Here is a 20666-nt window from a genome sequence, read left to right as displayed (position 1 = left end):
ATTTTGGAGTATTTTATAACTTTTTGACTGAAAACAAGAGAAGTTGAGGTCGTTAAATGTTTCGCGATCTTTTTTCTCGAACTGAATCACTTGTCTCATTTTCTCTACCTTATTTCTTGACTTCTTAGTATTCTTTCTTCTTTCTTTCACTTCACATTTCATTACCTCGGCTTCCTTATTTTAATTTAATATGTTTGTATTCTATATTTGTGGCTAGTATTATGAGTATATGCTAATTATTTCTTATTTCTATGGATTTAAAAATGAATTGTGAACATTTTAATTAGTGACTGTTATTTTTTTAAATAAATAATTAAAAATTATAAGAAGTGCTTTCATTTTTTTCTCTAATTATTTCTCTAGAATTTAATTAAAGTGGGGATAAAGCTTTGCTTATTTTATATTTGTTTTGATTTCAGTTATCCAATTTAAACTGAAAAATGAAATATTTTATGTTTATTTCGAGATCATTTTGAGAATTGTTTTCCATCGAACGTCTATTATTTACATATTTTTTTTAATTCATACTCGGAGTACTAAAGCTTATTAAGACATATCAATTACATAAACAAGTAATTCATTTTATTTTTATAAGGATATAAACTAACTATATGACTATAAATCATTCGCTGTTGCGTTGGAAGAATGTGTTTTTTTTACCTTCACAATCAACAAGAGGGCGGAAAATGGGCTCGTGGGTGAAATATGAAATTTTGATGGCTGAAGGCGCGCTCTTAACTGACAAATATTGTATGAACACGAGAAATAAAGCTACATTTGTTACACCAGCTTTCGACTTTACAGAATATGTACAGTCTTCCGGGACAGGACAAAGCCGGATTCTATAATCATAGAATCATACGAAACTGATAAAATTTCACTGAGCTAATTAAATGGCCTCAAGAAATTATGCAAGCGTTGTTATGTTATTGACATGATATCTTAACTGTTGTACTAGTATATATTATTATATAATAAACCTAATTAATTTTTTTTTTTAAGGAATAGATAAAATAACTTAAAATTAAACAACAATTTTGTAAAAAGAAACGTTTATTAACTATGTATTAAATGTTGAAATTATTCGTGGAATGTAGAAATAAAATACATTAAAAAAAAAGAAACTCCAATGTCATATTAAAATGTGCGCTATCTTTAAAAAGTGTGATGTAAGGATGCGATAAATTTGTGGAAGCCGTGATATGACTAGAACTAAAATTATTAAAGGATTTACATCAACTATTGTAAATGCAAGAAAGGAACTAAATTAAAAATATAAGCTTAACTTTGGATTGCGTGGTGATATACTTGGTAAGCTTAATTATTTAAAGTACTCTTTTATTATTTTTATATTATTAAAAAAACTTTTCCAAAATAGAGTCATTAAAACAATAACTTAATTAATATGATTTTGACTAAGCTGGCAGTTCTAGTTTCTATGTGATGTGAAAAGAAAACATTCATTACTTGACCTCCTTATTTCTGACACTACAGGGAATTCTATAGTGTCCACAACATTAATGCTTAAATGTTAGTTATTTACATTTAAAATATAGTTTAACATAATAAAAAAATTTCATAACTAATTCATACATCGCAAACTTATAAAAACGGAATTTATATGAAGTATTTGATATAATTTTGTTGTCTTAATAATTCAATAACTGTATCGCTTATAACTATTACTTTGTACAATTAAGATTTTTTATTAAGTTGTGAATACATTCGGCATAATAAATACACATTCGTGAAACATATTTTATCTTCTTTCAGGCTGATATCCTAAAGACAGCTTATCAAATCTGCTGTGATGAATAAAAAATAGAAAATTAAATTAAAAAAATACTAATTCAATTACTCACAACTATTCTTTGTAAAAACGTACTAAGTACATACTTAATTATTTTGATATTTCCTTAAAATATATAAAAAAACGTTGCAACATAGTTAATTATATCGAAAAATATCGACGTTACTATTTTGTATAAGTTCATGAAAATTATTGTATTCTGATTTAATTTATTGTTTCCATATTGCAACTGTTCCCTTAAAAACGCTTCCACTCAACATAATCAATACCACGTTCAAATATAACATTATTTATATAAAAATGCATTAACATACTTTAACGATACAATGAACCTAATCTACATTGTACCATTGCTACATTACAAAATCTATTGTATAAAAATGCCATTTTAATTTAGTAGCACTTTTTATTTTTTAAGCTCTCATATTATTAAGTACCTATTAATTGTACAACATCCATCGCTCATTGTAAAACATTGTGAGATTCTCTCAATCAATACTGTGTTAATAATTATTATTCGTATATTAATAATTAACTTTGTGGTTTTAAAACTAAAGTTTGGGAACCATTGAACAATATTCGTTATGACGTTTCTTAATTACTTTGTTTGGAATTTTTATACACAAAAATACTCTTTTAATAGTGATGTACTGTAACATGTTGAACATTTAATGCGAGTTCATTTTTCAACTCAAGTCGAATTAAAATTAAGATTTTAATAACAATTTAATTTAAAATACCTATAACTACACATGCCTCATGAGATTATAATCACTTTTGTTACGTTTCCGATCTTAAACAAAATACGATTACTACCTAAATTGTAAAAACAGTAATCTAACCGATCTATCGATAAAACGAATTTTTAAACATCTTTATAAAATACAACTGATTTCGTTGCGTTACAAAAATATCACTAAAATTATTATTCAATAAAAGTTTAACTGTAAAATTATTGTTAGTATTAAATTTGTTGTCCTATATTATGTAGGCGGTTTAGTTCAAATCAAATAACTGAGCCGAGACTTCGAGTGTGGGTAATATCGTCTCCTAACATCGCGGACATTGCCACGGTATTGGATATTGGTTCGACGTCTCTCACCAACTGCTCGTGGCTGGTCGTCAACGGTCCCCCGTACTTGAAACTCCGACGCAAACTAGATCGGATACTCTTAGCCGAATCGCTCTTCCTGACGAATGATCTACGCAAATAATCGCGGGTCAGCGTGAGGGAATGACGGGAAGATGTCGGTCTGTTTGAGTGCGTTGGGCGACTTCCATCGGTTTCGTCGGTAAGGGTGATTGTCGGTGTAAAGTCGTATTGTGGAGGCTGCGGTTGAGGCTGTCGATCGACGCTTTCACTCAGCGTGATTGGAATCTGAGATACGTCTTCAGTGTCAGCGCGATTTGAGGTTATTCTGAAATTGAATGGAAATTCATAATGTAGCAAGGACTACAATTGTTCACAAAACAAAAATTAAATGTACTTAAATGCGTACGTTGAGGTATTTCTATGTGTACGTAATTCGCTTTATAAATGATAATATTTTTTCTGTGTGGTCTCTCATAAAATTTAAAGAGCATTATCGTTTATTACGGTGTCGCTCCACGACTGACGCGAATAGAGCCATACTTGAGCATATTTAAATTATATGAAAAAAATTACAAAATGCTATTAGTTTATCCGGTGATCTTTCTAAAACATTCGATTCTGTTGCACACAAAACGCTTTTCTATACGTTTTAGGGCGAAAATAAAGTTCTTGCATTAATTTCTCATTCAATGAATGGGATTAAGTTTTTGAGCCTGCTCTCCAAATAGGCGTTTCACAAGGTTACATTTTAGGTCCTCTCTTTATTTAACGTTTCCTTTCGTTCTGTATCTTTTTTTTCCAACATAGGTGGCAAACGAGCAGAAAGCTCACTCGATGGAAAGTGGACACAGTAACTACCACACCGCTACTCCAGAGCAGCCGTGGCGGAGCTCACCTGCGGAGCGTGCGGAAGCTGCGGCGCAGCGTGGACAGCAGGCGCGCGCCCGTGGCGGTGGAGTAGGAGGGCGGCGGCGTGTACTTGGGCGGCGGGTCGGGCGCGCGCGGCGCGGGCGGCGGCGAGCGCGGCGGCGACGGCGCGCCCTCCATGCGCGGCCGGTACAGGTTCTGCACGCGCTGGGGACATTTAACACAACATTTAAAAACCTTCAATACTGTCAGCTTTTTATATTCGTTTTTAATTGGTTGGGGAACATTGAGCGAGTCCGCCTGGAAGATGCCATCCGTCATAATATTCTAGCGCAAAGCAGCAATACTTTGTACTGTTTTGTTGCGGTTTGAAGGGCACATAACATCTTAGTTTCAAAGGTTGCTGGCGCATTGGGGATGTAGGGAATCGTATTAATATTTCTGTTGGCACCAATGTCTGTGAGCGGTGGTGACCTCTTACCACCGGGTGGCCAATGTGGCCAGTCGGCTTAATTTATATTTAAAAAAAATACTTCAGGAATATAAAAAAATAACATACGTTGAATGAATGTGAAAATTGTGCTGCAGAAGAGGGCTATTCGCGCAATCTATAACCTGGGAGCCAAGGAATCTTTGAGGTATAAATTTAAAGAAATTAAGATATTGACTGTTGCTTCTCAATATATATTCTGTAATGTTTTGTATGTACGGAAAAATATTAATGTTTTTATGAGAAAATGTGATTCTCATAACGTTGGTACAAGGAACAAACACAATCTTGTTACTCCTGTTACTCGACTGCATAGAGTCAGTAACTCTTTTGTGGGGCAATGTATACGCTTCTACAACAGGATCCCAGAAAGCGTTCAAAATGCTTCTGTTGCGAAATTTAAAAAAATTGTTAAGGAACGCTTGTGTGCGAAAGGTTACTATACAATTAGTGAGTTTATGTTTGATAGCACACCTTGGGAATGAAACGATCGCCTCCTAGCTGTTTCTACTCATATATAATTATGTATATAATTAATTTGACGTAAAAAAAAAAAAAGTCCCGCTGAGTTTCTTTCGCCGGTTCTTCTCAGGTCAGGGTGTTTTCTTTTCCGAACCGGTGGTAGTGTTTAACTTGACAATCAATAAGAAAGTGTAATACTTCTATATTGAATAAAGGAATTTGAGTTTGAGTTTGAGTTTGAGTTTGAATACATAAAACGATTAAGTGACAAATTAAGTATTTAACTTTGATCTTACCGAGTCATCCAAACGATCATTCGATGCGTAATCCTAGCAGCACCAACATTTTAAACCGCAATACAATTATTTGAAATAATATATATTTATTTGTATTAAGAAAATGTATGTTTAAAAAACATCTCACCTCGAGTATATCCGGCGGACCTTTGGTTATATAGCGCCAGGTCTGAACGAATGCGACCAGCGGCACCAGCAATAAGGCTCCCTGTTGCATAAACACTGCCACTTGTCTCGCCCATATCGGGAAGTATCTGTGCCACAGGTATGTTATGAAAACATCATATTTATAGTAATAACTTACAAGTTATTTAAATTATAATATTATAATAATTAAGTGTTTTTCTTAATCAGCACATATGAAATGATAGAAATGATGATCTGAGTAATAAAAGGAGCCAAATAAAGGCCAGGAAATATGACGCTACTAGGCGAAGACCTTGTTTCGATTTAAGCAGATTGGAGTTTGTTTCAGTAAGCTTTACTTGGGAGGTGCGACCCGTTCATCACTCAACACCATTTCTACTGTAAAACGACAATACTTAGTATAGATGTGTTCCGGTTTGAACGGTACAAGAGACACAACATCTTAGCTTTCAAGGTTGGTGTGTTGTAAAGAATGGCTATTATTTACAGCGTCATTGATATTAGTGGTGGTGGCCACTTACCATCAGGTGGCCCATATGCCGTAGGATTATTACATGAAAAAAAGCATACTTGCTTTCAATACATGTGGGGATATGGTAGCTTTCAAAACGCCATTCCCAATGGTATTTACCTTCACCATTAATTAAGAACAGAATATGTCAGTGATACTTCTTTTGATTTGACCTTAATTTTCGGTTAAAATGTTTTAATAGCTGGGTTAAAACATAATCACCCCATTAATGAGTTAGTCTTTTATACATTTATCAAAATTAGTTAATGTTACAAAATATATGCACCCTATAGGCTTCCTCCAACTATACAACTGGCGCTGTTGGCCGACGCGGAAATCCATCACACATAGAGCCTGAAACGAACACAAAATCAACATTATTTAAAAAAAAATGGCTAGTAATAGTCGTAATCATAATTCGAAATAACAAAATGTATACAATAAATAATACAGAGCTCTCTCTGTATTATTTATTTAGAAGTGCATCGCGGTCTACACTCACGCAGAGCAGCACGGGCAGCACCACGGTCCACGTGAAGCTGAGCAGCGCGGCCAGCGCGGCCGAGGCGCGCGCGCCCGCGCCGAACAGCGCCGCCACCACCGCGTCGGGCGCGTAGGGCCGCCCGCGCACCACGAACACGCCCACCGCCAGCGACACCTGCGCCGCGCCCTGCCACCACGCGCCCGCCCACGTGTAGTCCACGAAGTGCACCACGCGGATGCCCGCCTGGAACGGGATCGGCGCGTTGCCCACTGTAGGCCACTGTGTCGCGGCGCAAGGGAGAACTCCCAGTGGACCGTCTTGCGGTCTCGCGCAATGCTTCTTTTCGCCAGAGCCGCATAGGGTTGTCACATTTATTTATTTTTTTATACTTGGTTTGTTCCGAATTTATTTATTGGAGATACGTCCAACCGGTATGAGAAATATTTTTTGTATCATTATTTTTAATAAAAACAAAAACAGTTAAATCACAACTAAACAAGTCGATGAGCTCGTCTCGTAAATTGAGATTTTACAACCATGAATGTCATGTCCCAAGCGAGTGTATGGAAGCTTAAGCTCGCTAGCGCTCCTCGTTCGCTCTGCGGACCCCACGCGATAGACCTGTCTAGAAGCGGCCGTTGGCCCACTGGTAGTTTTTACATACATACATACTCTGAATTAAGATTGTAATTATTAAACATAAATTATCAAAAAGAAAAGAGTAGATATTAAGATATAAGCAAAAAAAATATTTTCTTTTAAGCTCAGCCGCACAGCGGCGGTCCCCGCTAGCAAAGCGCAATCTTGAAACATGCGACACTAAAAAGACATACATCAGTAGACAGGAGCAGCCCCACGGCGAGCCCGACCACGCAGCTGAAGAACGTGATGGTGGTCTCCCACACGCGCAGCGCCCGCGCGTTGATGGCCATGACGCCCGTCACCACGCAGTGCCAGATCGCCAGCTGCTGCGCGATGCCGAACATTATCAGGATGAAGTAGAATATCACTGCCCACGCCGGCGATAGCTGAAATAAACATATTTTTGTTTTATCCGTATATACGTTTTCATAAAAAAATCTTGAATAAATCAACTTCAGAGTAATCATGATAATATAATTAAGTAAAAATAATTGAAAAAAAAATTCTAGCTTACAACATTAGCAGGCAAAACGGCTAAAGTAGCGGGCACTATTTGCGTAGCAAGTTGTAAGGGTTGCCAGCCACTTAGCACCCTTGCAGGATTACCAGTTCTCCACACTGTCAGACCGACTAAACTGCCGTAATGACCCATGTATCGAACCGGAGTCGACACTGTGTTGCCGGGTAACGGCTCTGAAGCTGGCCATAGAAATTGTGATGACTTTATTGTTTCTGAAAATACAAAGAACATTTTACTGTCAAAAAAACATTCATAAGTGATAATTACTTGATATTTTATTATTAGTTGATTTCCAGGCAAGATTTTTATAAATTTAATTATACTTCATCGACATACTCTTTTCCACCATTTTTATACTCTGTAATAAAAATGGTGGAAAAGAGTAACTACTGAGTTTCTTGCCAGTTCTTCACGGTAGAATCTACTTTCATGACTGGTGGTAACTTAACACTTAATTCACATGACAATCAAAAGTGAGCTTACTAGAATAAAGAATATTTTGATTTATATATTGTAGCACTAACTGATATTTCACTTTACAATGTTACCAGATTTAATTATTCACAAAATAAAATCATACATAACATACCAAAACTGCTTGGTATAAAAATGTAGCCATGATTCTTCAGAATCTGCACGCATGTATTGGCTAAGAAGGAGCCGAGTAATAACACTGCAAATGTAAAGGCCACTATACAGCCGCTTTCTTTCTGCAGCATTATGTTCGTTTTATTTTTCGGATCTTTATGTGATGTTAGCTGCATTATGCAAGGGCCCAGAAGACCCCATGTGAGAAATGTCTCTTGAGCTGCGGCTGCCCAGCTCTGGAAAATTACATATTTTTTATAGTTAGTTTTATATATAATCTATGTAGTATTTTCTGTGCTTTAAAATGATGATTATATACTCATTTATTTTCAATGAACATATACAAATATACTTACATTGCTATTTATAAAAAATTCACTCCACTCGGTCTCAGAGAATATGTTCGTTACTGAATCATACGGTATAAGAGTCAAAAGTTTTGTACAGAGTACTAAAGTACCACAGATAGGCAGGAATATGAGCATGTAGATAACCTGAAAAAACAACACATTATATAAAATATTAAAGTATTATTTACTCAGTAATAAAATATTACCTGTGATTTGTTTCGGATGAATGTTACCAGTTATGAAAATACAATATTTAGACTTAAAATTTATTTAAAAAAACGTGATTTCAGAATAAAGCTGACAATAAATTTTAAATACATAAATATTTAGCTTATATACCAAAATATAATATAAGTGGAAGTGAAAAACTTAAAACTATTAAGAATTTTACACCTGTGAATTTTACTTTGAGTTGTAACAAATAATATAAAACTACATAACAAGCGTGAAGGCAACCGATTATATAAATAACGATTACAATAACACCTTCCTTATAGCTTATAAAATTCATATATAATAGTCGAATATTCATTTTATGTTCTATATTTATCGCGTTAAAAATGCCGGACATACCGATTGTTCGTTAAAATTTTTCCGAGCATTGCCCTAATATTCGATTGAGTAAATCTAATATTTGCCACATTGCTCATTTACTATGATAAAAACACAATGCATGTAGTACACCAGAGGTTCCTAGACTTTTTTGCTCATAGACCACTTTCAAAATTTAGCTGGATCCAGTGGATCCCCTGCAGCTACATGTCTACCATATTCCCAAAACTCCCTGGGGGAACACCTGGACCACTGTAGGAACAAAGGTTGTACACAATTAGAGTATACTGTGGCGTAATATTTTTTACGAGTTCAGATTGCCCAGGTTGGTATTATCGGATCTTGAATATTTTTTTTTTTATAACAGATCTTATTTTTCATGTCGAAGGACAACATTTAGGGATAACCGATTCGGATGAAAATTTGTACCATTTGTGTTTTAGCAAGAAAATAAATTAACTATTTTACATAAATGTAAAATCAAATGTGTAAATGTTTAGAATGAAATGTAAAAAATAGTCATTGTAGTGGAATAACAATCAAACTTTACATAATAGCATTAAAACTAATCTAACTTCGAGAGAGAAAAAAGCTGACTTCGGATATAATAGTTTCCGCTCTTAAAGGTCACCATTCAATTTGCAAACGAAATTCATCAGAGAAGGCGGAACAGTATAATTAGCGTTTGAATATTACCTTGCCGTATGACCTCAATCCTTTGTTAAGTGAGACGAAGACAATCATCCAAACTACGGCTAAGTTGAACGCCACTTGAAACTTTATTGAGCCAAAGCCGTTTGTACTTAAGTTACGTTGAAGCACCTCTCCGTGGAAATATTGCGGCAGTGTCTCTTGTATTTTAATTGTAGTATTTTTTTGAATAACATCTGAAAATATTTTAATTAAATAAATATATATTCAATGCAAATATGGACTTAAGAATGTCTCGTTACTATATACGAGAAACGATTCGTTTTGCTTACGAGTAGATTTACGAATAAGGCGTTTAAATAATCCCAATAAAAAAGGTATCGTTAGTTTCAAAATTGTATGCGTGGCGTAAAAACGAATACAAGCGACATTAACGACTCGTTACTCGTAACGCAAAAACGATTAGTTACAAGAAACGATTCGTTTAACAAAGTTAGCAAGTAATATTTGTATTACTGTTTTATATTAGATAAATGAATTACACGGTACTTATTTTGTTTGCACTTTACCATTCCAATATTTACTCTGCGAGAAACTCGATTGTTATCGTGCAGATGTTATTTTCGTGTCACTTAAGTGAATAGCGTATGATTTGCACTGAGATTAATGTATGAAATTACTAGAATGGATAGACTATGAAATGGGTTTTTAAGTAAGTAGTTTTTTGGAATTAGTTCCAAACGTAAACTGAAATGAAAGCTTATCGTGGTATGGAGTATGGACATACATATCGTAAGAGGAATATTATATTGTACGAGTGTTAGGTATGCGTTATATAGAAAAATAATAATGGACTATGTCATGAAATTATTAAGGAGTAACTTAGGCTACGGCGGGAGATAGAGATGGATAAGGAATAAGAGCTATCCGATGATTATAAGGAATTTGGAAATGGATAGTTTTCATCTTTTAAAAATTATTTTAATTCAATGAATACCAGTGACCAATTTTTAGATTATGTAAATTGATTCTCTTTGAAAAATAATTTTACGTCATTACTTATTTTGAGATTAAATTCATTCAGTTTACTGACAAACTCACCATCGAAATTAAACTCATGCGGCAGTGCCCACTTGTATCTATCGTCAGACGTTATAAACGAATCTCTGAAATACACGAATATCCACGATAGGCCGATTATACTGTAAATACCAATCACGGCTTGTATTAACAACAATGTTATGCCGACACCTTGGAATATCGGCGAGATTCGCCACATATCCACAGGTCCAGATCCGAGCACTTGCCCCAAACATAAATGTAGAGTAAAAAGCGGTATTCCAACCAGAAGAGATAGAATGAAGAACTGAACTATAAAACTAGCTGAAAGATAGAAAAAAATTGTCAAAAAATAAATTAAGAGTATTTCTTATTGAAGATATAAAAAAATAACAAATAAACATTACTAAAAACTTATTTTGCTCTAGTTTTACTCACCTCCAAAATGTACGCTTAGTATGGCAAATCTAGAGATGTTGAATATTCCTACGGTACAACTGAGGCATGCTAGCATTGCACTCATTCTGTGTGGCCAAACGCCAAAAGGGGGTAAATCAGTCTCTTCATTTCTGCAACGAACACAATTAATTAAAATTTACATTAAAATAATCAGGTCTCATTTAAAGGATATGATAATCGTTACCTGTCTTCCGAAGCATTATTTTCACTTGGATTTATATGTGCTAGACGAATCAATGATTCACTCGAAGAACTGGAGGCACTTACACTTCTTCCTACATTTCTATTTGTATTCCGATCTGTCCAATCTACGGCTGTAGCATCACTTTCACCAGCTGAAGGTAAAGATAACGCTCTATTCATCAACAATGTCCGACGACCCACTATAAGTGGCCCTGATGATCCATCACTGCTTAGATTAGCGGCTGTAACTTGGAGCTGTATAGGTGCACTAGTAGGTCGCATATTAACATGATGCTCAAGAAACAATATAACAGGTAAAGTAAGAGGTTCACAGGATGTTTCTTGTGTGGGAATTGCTGGCAATACAATAGGATCTAATCTTCTCATCGAATTTCGTAAACAGTCACTAATTGTACCAGCTCTCTCTAAAGACAATGCCGAAATTTGCCTGCTACCTCTTGGAAGTTCCGAGTAACTCTTTGAACGTACTAAATTTGGTTTTGGTGATAGATTACTTTGCAATATTTCTAATTCTTCCATTGAGGGAGCTGAAGTTTGAGCATTAGCATGGTACATTACCACTTGAGTGGTGTCATCTACTGAACTTTGGGAATCTGAATGGTCAGACCTAATTTCAGTAGTGTTAACACCACTTTTTATTTCACAAATGAGATCATCATCATCACTATCCAGAGATTTTGTACCATCATCTAAGCAAGCCAACAGTGACTTATCAAGTACTTCATCTAAGTCATTTAATATATCCATAAACTGACAAAGAGCTGTTGCTTGAAACTCTTCGTCATTTGTGATGTCATTAGAATTATGTGATGTACAATTTGAATCAGACTTATAATAATTAGCTATATTTTTTTGTATATCTTCTTTCAAATCTTCTTCATCATCAGATGCTCTTTCAATATCGCTTGTTTGTTCACTACTGTCATTACTTTCGAAGAGACTGCTCGAGGCATCACTTTCAGCACTACTTCCTGGCAGACTCTCCCTCTGCTCATATCGACCTTCGTCCATGTTAACAACATCCATTTTTATTGCATGGCCTAAGTCATAACCAGCACGGCTTGGAGTAAACCCTAGAACAAATAATGATCACCAAACTGTTAAAAAAAACAAATATTGCAGAAAGAAAAATTATAACGTACAATATTTAGGAGACATAATTTTCCACAGATTATACATTGTCAACAATGCATGTAATCTCGGTGGATATTTACAAGCAAATAAGACACACAACTAATGATTCTAATTATTGAAAAACACCTATGAAATATGGTTAAATTTTAGCACCATAATGCCAACTCAGTATGTAATGCCTGCAAATTGTATGAATCATGCTAGGTTCACAATATTTGCTAGTCACAAAGATAAAATCTTAATGTCTAACCTACTCTACTATCTTTCATTGCGAGCAAGAATAATCAACCTCTTTATTGATACTGTTTCAATAAAATTTATGAAGAATTAGCGCAATCATAAAAGAATCTGTATATCTCATTTCCTGCCAACATATCTTTGTTTTCTTATTTGTTTTTCTAATGCTTATCTTTACTTGCAGTTAATATTAAGTAAAAATAAATTAATCATAGTAGTATTAAAATGATAAGTTACTAAATTAATTTACAACATTAAATTAATTAATTGACTTCACAATAAAAGTAACTATTCCATAACATTAAAATAGTATATATAATAACTATTATATACAACTACCCCTATCAATAAAATAAAAACTTTCTTAATGTACTATATTCAATCTTTATTGATACAATTCAAACATACCAGCTGTATGGGAAATAAGGTATCATAAACAAATTAACTTTTCTGAGGTTAGACATAGAGGTTAGACAGACAAGGGATGGGTTTATTAGGCTGTATTAAAATATATGTAAGGCTATTTTGAAATAGCATTTACAATGCATAAAAAAAATATATTTTATATATTAGTTTTATTAATGTTTTACTTATCAAAGAATAGATTGATATACTAATTATGTAGTAGCTTTTTTCAATTCAATTAGCAAACCACCTATTAATTATAATATAAAATATTATTAAATTATAAAGGTTTAGCTCTTACAAATTGCTTTAATCTTATTGAATACATTACAATTTGTTAAATATTAAAAAAAAAAAAAAAACATTTATTATTTTTAAGATAAATATATTTTATCTAGTAAGTAATATTATACAAGACTTGACTTCAAACAAACACTTTACATAATAATTATTTAACTAAATATGTATTAGACGTCATATTTAACAAAACAGTTATAACATCATTTCATAATAATAAAACACAATAAATAAGTACTGCATCTTATAAAGATTGACATACATTATCTTATCTTTGACATTACATAGGGAAATTTCTCAAACAATATCAACTATATAAAGTTTAATGTCATCCCTTTTTCAACTATATTAATGTGAAATCTAATATTACTTACCAAATTATTCGTTTGTTGCTACCATAAGCCATCATTAAGTTTACCTTGTGAACACAGGACACTATAATTCTGCAGAAAGTTTTTAATTTGGTATGAAAAGCCAATCATTTTAAATACTAATACTATCGTTTGCGAGATAAATCATTAACTTACTTTTATTTTTGCTATTTAATACTTAATTTAGTACATAAAAGTATGATTACAACAAATATGTAACTTGGTTACTCATATAAATGACAGTTCGTGTTAGACTGTGAAGTGTGAAGTGTGATTAGTGTGAAACTCACATTCTGACATTAGGTGTGTTCATTATGACGTTTGGTTGGTTCATACAAAATTACCAAAATAGCAATCGAACGATTATTCGAACAAAATATAATTTATTTGACTTGGAAATTAAATAAATTTAAGCAAAGTGCGGAAACAAAAGTAAAATAAATAAATATTTTAGTATTTTTTAAGCCATTATTCGTTTGTTATTGCAATTAATTAACTATAACATATTAAGTATATTTTTAAACAAACAAATTTAAACTGTATCCATGGCCATTAGGTAAAATTTCATAAATTACGTCAGTATACGAAAATAAATGCTATCCAAAACAATGTATCTTATATCGATTTTAAAATTAATTCGGACGGATAGTTAACACGATAAGAGGGTACTGAATGTTCAAATTCGTTCATCAAAAATAAAATAAATTTTTAAATCACAAACTTAAGTTCCAAGTATTTGTTTTATGAATTAATCGACAAAATACGAAACAGTATTAAATTAGTAACCAAAGGTCAAATCAAATGCAAATGATTCCCCACAATTCACTCAAAGTAGTAAAATCATTAGTTTACAAAGTATAAATATACTAGTGACCCACCCTGGCTTCGCACGGGTGCAATACTGATACTAAATATACTACAGAATGTCTTATAACGTTTACAATTTTTCAGTCATTAGACAATACAAACCGCTATGTCGCCATGCTGGTTTATATTGTTTAATGGGCCATATTGATTTATATTAAATGCACAATGTATTTAACTTGTACTTTATTGGATAAGGATTTATGCTGTATTGCTTAAAATCGCTTCGAAAATAATAATAAATTATTTCTCGTAAAAAGTAAAGGATAAAAATCCTTATGTGAGTTATCCCTAAGAAATAGACATACCATGGCGGACTTTTTTGTAATCTTTTTTAAGGTATACCATCCTGTTGTACATTATTTTGACCTATCTCATAGAGATAAGCAAGCGTTCGCAATGTAAGCGCAAAAAATGTGTTTATTTACTATATCACTTTAGAAACATTTAAATTATTAGTGTTTCTATACTACATTGTGCATGTATTAAACATATAAGCCTTCCTCTTGAATCAATCTATCTATTAAAACGAAACCGCATCAAAATCCGTTGTCTAATTTTATCTATATAATACATAGGAACTAAGCATACACAGGGATAGACAGCGGTAAGCGACTTTTTTATAATATGTAATGATGATGATTATTATAACCTTCAACCACAGAAATATTAAAAGTTTGAAATTAGAACATTATGATATAAAAGAGAAAAATATATAATAGAGCATAATTTCGAAAAGGTACAGACCAGGTGTATAAGCGATTATGTGAAAAGGGACGGAAGTGTGTAACAGAAAGCCCGGGAAGTTATTTGATTCGACCAATGAGTGCACGAAATGCCGGAGTTGGCCGCCAGTTGGTGCCAACCTTTTATCTGAGGACATAACGTTCAATATTATGTGGTTTATTACCAAGGTAACATGTTAGTTTCACATCGTAGACTGAAACTTTTGTTAAGTTGAAGATGAAATGATGCCTTGAGAGATAAGTTAAAAAATATATATATATAAATTAATTTATATTTATATATAGACTACTTTAGACTTATTTATATGTATATATTTAATACTTTTGTTTATATCTTTAGATATCTCTGTAGATATGTTTAGAATCTATAAACGCGGTCCACAATTAATAACAAATTTGTCTACAGTACAGTAACTGCAATTTTTGAATAGCGTCAGTGGTAAAGCAGTTTGCCTAAGATATAAACAAAAATATATATATATATATTCCGTAACTATGTTCTAATACGCGGACAATCATACAGAAATATGATACATGTTAAGCAGTGTCTATGTTATATAGCGCTATAACATTCAATCAAAGTGACGTATGTGACCTAAATATAGCGAAATTAATTGATTAATAACAGAAATTAAATATTTAGTACAATCAACACCAACATTCTAAAAAATGATAATTTTAACTTACAATTAATGAAGAAACAATTCAAGTTTTCTAGCTTGGGTTCTAGGCGATTCTTAATTTTTAATACAAGATGAATATCATTAGTTCCACATTAAGGTAATGAAAGTACTTAGCAATAATTTACTCGTTTTTTAATACAATACGTACTTATAACAGAATTACATATTTTATTACCTACATCAAAGTGTGAACATGTCCTTATAAACTCGATCTTACATCGCAGGGTCAAAGATTACTTTTGTATAGTTTAGTAAATCAAATTTTGATCTTTGTGCACATGACAAAAGACTTATTTTTATATAGCATACAACTAAGATAACTTTGAATAAATATTTTTTTAATTATTTGATAACTCGTAGATTTGTGGTCTTTTGTTGCGAGTTTTCATTCCGATAAGTATCATTTATCATTTGGCGTGAATAGAATAAAACATGATTTTTCTTAAAGGAACTAGATTAATTAGCATGAAAATGCTTCCTGGGAGTATGGTACGTATTATTCATTTTAAGTCTTCAATACGTCAAGACGAAGTATTTTTCGATTTTTTATAACCAAAGCCCACAGCTGAGAGTCAGTTGCTTTTAGGCTGTCGTAGTGTAAAGTATAAGGTTCAGAACAAAAAAGAAAATTAAAAAAATAGTTTTTTCTTATTATAGTTTTAGGTGAAAACATAAAAATAAAAAATACTATAACAGTTATATATTTAAAAAAATTTTTTACTATTTTGTCTTTTTTTGCAAATAGTTATCAAGAACTATGGCAGCGTACTCCACCAAAGTTTCTCTCAATGAAGTCGTTATTGCATCAGCAGTCAGAACACCTATTGGCTCATTTAGAGGAAGTCTAGCTAGTGTGTCAGCAACAGAATTAGGAGCCGTCGCAGTTAAAGCAGCCATTGAAAGAGCCGGCATTCCAAATGAAGAAGTTAAAGAGGTTAGTTAATGTTTGCCTACTTTCTATTTTACAGTTATATCTGATGATGTAGAAGATGCGTACCTAGTTAATAATTTATTACTAATAGTAAATTTGAATTTTTAACTATTTAAAATAATCTTCTTATACGGAAATATCAGTTAAATAAGATAAATTATCTATAATCAAAGGCTTAGATAAGACACTGAGAAAGTATTTTACGAGTTATATATTTTTGCATAATAATAATTAAGTATAAAAAAAATGTTATGGTCAAAGCTTTATTCTATTGTTTTTTAGGTATACATGGGCAATGTTTGTTCAGGGTATCTTGGGCAAGCCCCTGCCAGACAAGCCGTGATTTTTGCTGGTCTCCCAAAAAGCACTATATGTACCACGGTAAATAAAGTTTGCGCGTCAGGAATGAAGTCCGTGATGTTGGCAACTCAAGGCCTTCAAACTGGTACCCAAGATGTAATGCTTGCTGGAGGAATGGAATCCATGTCAAATGTGCCCTACTATTTGAAAAGAGGTGAAACTGCTTATGGTGGAATGCAACTTGTAGATGGTATAGTATTTGATGGGTTAACTGATGTGTATAACAAATTCCATATGGGAAATTGTGCTGAGAATACAGCAAAGAAACTAGAAATCTCCAGACAACAACAAGATGATTATGCCATGTCTAGCTATAAGAAAAGTGCAGCAGCATATGAAGCTAAAGCATTTGCTGATGAGTTAGTGTCAGTGCCAGTCCCACAAAAGAGAGGTGCTCCTCCAGTTATATTTTCAGAAGATGAGGAATACAAAAAAGTTAATTTTGAAAAGTTCAGTAAATTGGCAACTGTATTTCAAAGAGAGAATGGCACAGTTACAGCTGGTAATGCTTCAACTTTAAATGATGGAGCAGCAGCACTGGTATTAATGACAGCTGAAGCAGCTCAGAGACTGAATGTTAAACCCTTGGCTCGTGTTGTTGGTTATGCTGATGGAGAGTGTGATCCAATAGATTTCCCAATTGCACCAGCAGTTGCTATTCCGAATTTGTTGAAAAAGACTGGAGTTAAAAAGGAAGATGTAGCTCTTTGGGAAATCAATGAAGCTTTTAGTGTGGTAGCTGTCGCAAATCAAAAACTCTTAGACCTAGACCCTGCCAAGGTTAATGTTCATGGTGGTGCAGTAAGTCTTGGTCATCCTATTGGTATGTCTGGTGCACGTATAATTGTGCACTTATGTCATGCCTTAAAGAAAGGAGAAAAGGGTGTTGCATCCATCTGTAATGGAGGTGGTGGTGCTTCTTCTATAATGATTGAAAAATTGTAAGTTTCTGGATATCATAGCAATGTTTACGGTGTGACACTAAATTAAAGTGAAAACAATCTTCATGAAACTTAAATTTGTTGTAAATAAATTTAATATTCTCGAAAGATTAAAAGATTAATCATTTGTAAAAAGTATCCGTTAGTGCCTTCTTAATTTGCTACAATTATTCATAAGTGAATTTCATATTTATTATTAAGGTAGCTTTAAGCAATTGTTTATATCACATTTCAAAAAATATATTGTAGTTTTTTATTAGATTATTTAAATATATATAAACGAAGAATATTTTATAATAAAAATACTGTAATAAAATGTTTAATATAGTATCATTTTTAACATTTCCTCAGACTTTGTAATTTTTCAGAGATGATGGTGTTGAAGGCCCACCCATTTTGACATTCTACACAAAAGACCCATGTCAATTGTGTGACATAGCAATGGAAGAGTTAGAACCATATAAAAATAAACTTATAATTGAAAAAGTTGATATAACTCAAAAAGAAAATCTCAGGTGGCTAAGATTATATAGATATGATATACCAGTGCTATTCTTTAATGGTCAATTTTTATGTAAGCATCGATTAAATCATGATTTATTACAAAAGAGACTACGAGACATTGCAAATAATAGTTAAAGTTACTATTAAAAAATGGGTTGTTTCACGAAATAACAAAAGTTACCTTTACTAATTTAATGATCAATAAAATATGATTAATGTGACTTAATATTTGTAACTTTGGCTATAATACACTTTCAACAACTATGTGTTTTTTAGAAAAAAACAGAGCAATAAACAATTACTATACTTATAAACCTTTCTATCAAATATATTAGATTGAATTCATCCATTGGTTCACCAAGATTACCTCATTAAATGAATCATTAAAGTTTTTGAAGTTTCTGTACCTAAGTGAGGAATCTACTCCTTTTTGAAGAAGGTAAAAACAGCTCAAACAATATTTTATGTCAAATTTAATTTTTCGAAATTTATTTGTAAAAAATACCACTTCCTGTTTATTTTATATTTCATAAATATGTAAAATTTTAATTTGAAAATATATTTTGTCAGTGCTCCATTTATCATCAGTCATCAGATTTAAAATGATATTTTCTTAATTATAATATTTATTTAAGATTCTCAGAGATTCTTTATAGCGTAGTTATAAAAGTCGCAAGTAATCTTTGCGCACTTATATAATGTAATTGTACTATAATGGTTTATTTTAAACGAGTCACCAGTAACATGCCAGCAATCGTTTTAATAAAATTAACATCGTAGTATTTGTACTAACAGCGCGTGGAAAAAACTTCATTTCCATTACTATTTGATGAAGCCTGACATCATGCTACGCCACTATAATTATCAAGAGATCAGAAATTAATCTTTGAAAGTTTGAGGGTTTTCGAAACATTTGATTAAGTTGCCTTGTAAAAAATAAATATTTGCAAAAAATACTATTATTAACCTAATATTTCCGTTTTATTTCACATATATTTTATTAATTTAAATTTAATTGTGATCAAGAAATTAAAATACAAACAATAAAATTTCAACAAGACGAATGACTGAACTGACAATTATCTTTGTAAAACGTTTAACGTAGTAAACTAATTAGCAGCTAGTATCATCTCTTTCTGTCCGCTGTTGGATTGAATCGAATGTTAAAAATATAAGGTTACGAGCGAGTCAAACTGGCGTGGAGAGGGTTCTGTACTTTGAAGATAAATGTTAAGTTATTGCTCGATTAAATAAATGATAGATAAAGGCAAAAAAAATAAAACGTTTTAAATATAGTATTTAAAACGTTTTATTTTTTTTGCCTTTATCTATCATTTATTTAATTTAGTATAGACTAAAATAAATAAATTAAGAGAGTATAAGTTCGATTAATTTTTATGTTTTTTTTTCTAATTCGGAGAATAGACTCCACACTGAGATAATATAATTAACAGCTTAAGAGGCCGTAATTAAAATAGCCGAGCGAGTGAAGCATTTTGAAAACAAGCTTTAAATTATTCCACGTAACTATCTACTAAAACTGCCCTCGATATTAGATTGTACGTTAGTTGGAACTTGTTTAAAACTCAGTTGCACTATTTAACATACGCGTATTATTAAATTAAGTCATAAAAAAAAATATGTAAATAAAATTGATTCGAAAAGTGTTATTTTAAGAAAAAGTCAAATTTAAAAATTTGTCTGAAAATACTATTTCAAAAAGCTTTAAAAAATATCATATGTGGAATCTGAACTTAAAATCTTTGATTTGTAAATGAAGATTCTGTAAAGTATGGGGATTAAATAAAAAAAATGGATGTGCGACATTAGTTTCTAATGTTTATTAAAATACATATTCATCTATTTCTCGAAAACATCGAAGAAGACAAGCGTCAAGCGTAGATCGACGGATAAAGAGACACAAGACTACGGGTTACGGGACTGATTTCTTTATTGGATACATGAAACCCTACATCATTATTATTTAAAAAAAAAAGATGCCAGACGA

The 20666-nt window shown here is 32.4% G+C and overlaps 2 protein-coding genes across 5 annotated transcripts; one reads left to right on the top strand and one right to left on the bottom strand.

The window, feature by feature from the left end:
- Window positions 1-1054: 1054 nt before the first annotated feature.
- LOC125067107 (sodium-dependent transporter bedraggled) lies at window positions 1055-13885 on the bottom strand. 2 transcript variants are annotated; one of them, XM_047675486.1, is made up of 15 exons: window positions 13786-13885; window positions 13633-13701; window positions 11166-12258; window positions 10961-11091; window positions 10565-10846; window positions 9509-9699; window positions 8267-8404; window positions 7912-8146; window positions 7317-7534; window positions 6994-7188; window positions 6179-6403; window positions 5963-6030; window positions 5146-5272; window positions 3799-3977; window positions 1055-3228 (listed from the first exon to the last, which is right to left on the bottom strand). In XM_047675486.1, the coding sequence occupies exons 3-15, from the start codon at window positions 12209-12211 to the stop codon at window positions 2817-2819; spliced, it is 3447 nt and encodes a 1148-aa protein (XP_047531442.1). In that variant the 5' UTR covers window positions 12212-12258; window positions 13633-13701; window positions 13786-13885; the 3' UTR covers window positions 1055-2816. The 2 variants fall into 2 exon arrangements, with proteins under 2 accessions (XP_047531442.1, XP_047531441.1); XM_047675485.1 differs by lacking the exon at window positions 13786-13885 and having other exon boundaries at window positions 13633-13772.
- LOC125067108 (acetyl-CoA acetyltransferase, mitochondrial) lies at window positions 13612-18426 on the top strand. 3 transcript variants are annotated; one of them, XR_007119709.1, is made up of 4 exons: window positions 13612-13722; window positions 16668-16856; window positions 17136-18213; window positions 18253-18423. XR_007119709.1 is itself a non-coding variant. In XM_047675489.1 (3 exons), exons 1-3 carry the CDS (start codon window positions 16355-16357, stop codon window positions 18156-18158), a joined length of 1269 nt encoding a protein of 422 aa, XP_047531445.1. In that variant the 5' UTR covers window positions 16216-16354; the 3' UTR covers window positions 18159-18426. The 3 variants fall into 3 exon arrangements, 1 of the variants encoding a protein (XP_047531445.1); XR_007119708.1 differs by lacking the exon at window positions 13612-13722 and adding an exon at window positions 16216-16411; XM_047675489.1 differs by lacking the exon at window positions 13612-13722 and adding an exon at window positions 16216-16411 and having other exon boundaries at window positions 17136-18426.
- Window positions 18427-20666: the final 2240 nt, after the last annotated feature.

This window comes from Vanessa atalanta, chromosome 10, assembly GCF_905147765.1.
Source record: "Vanessa atalanta chromosome 10, ilVanAtal1.2, whole genome shotgun sequence".
Classification (NCBI taxonomy): Eukaryota; Metazoa; Arthropoda; class Insecta; order Lepidoptera; family Nymphalidae; genus Vanessa; species Vanessa atalanta.
This window is presented reverse-complemented; position numbering and strand designations above follow the sequence as displayed.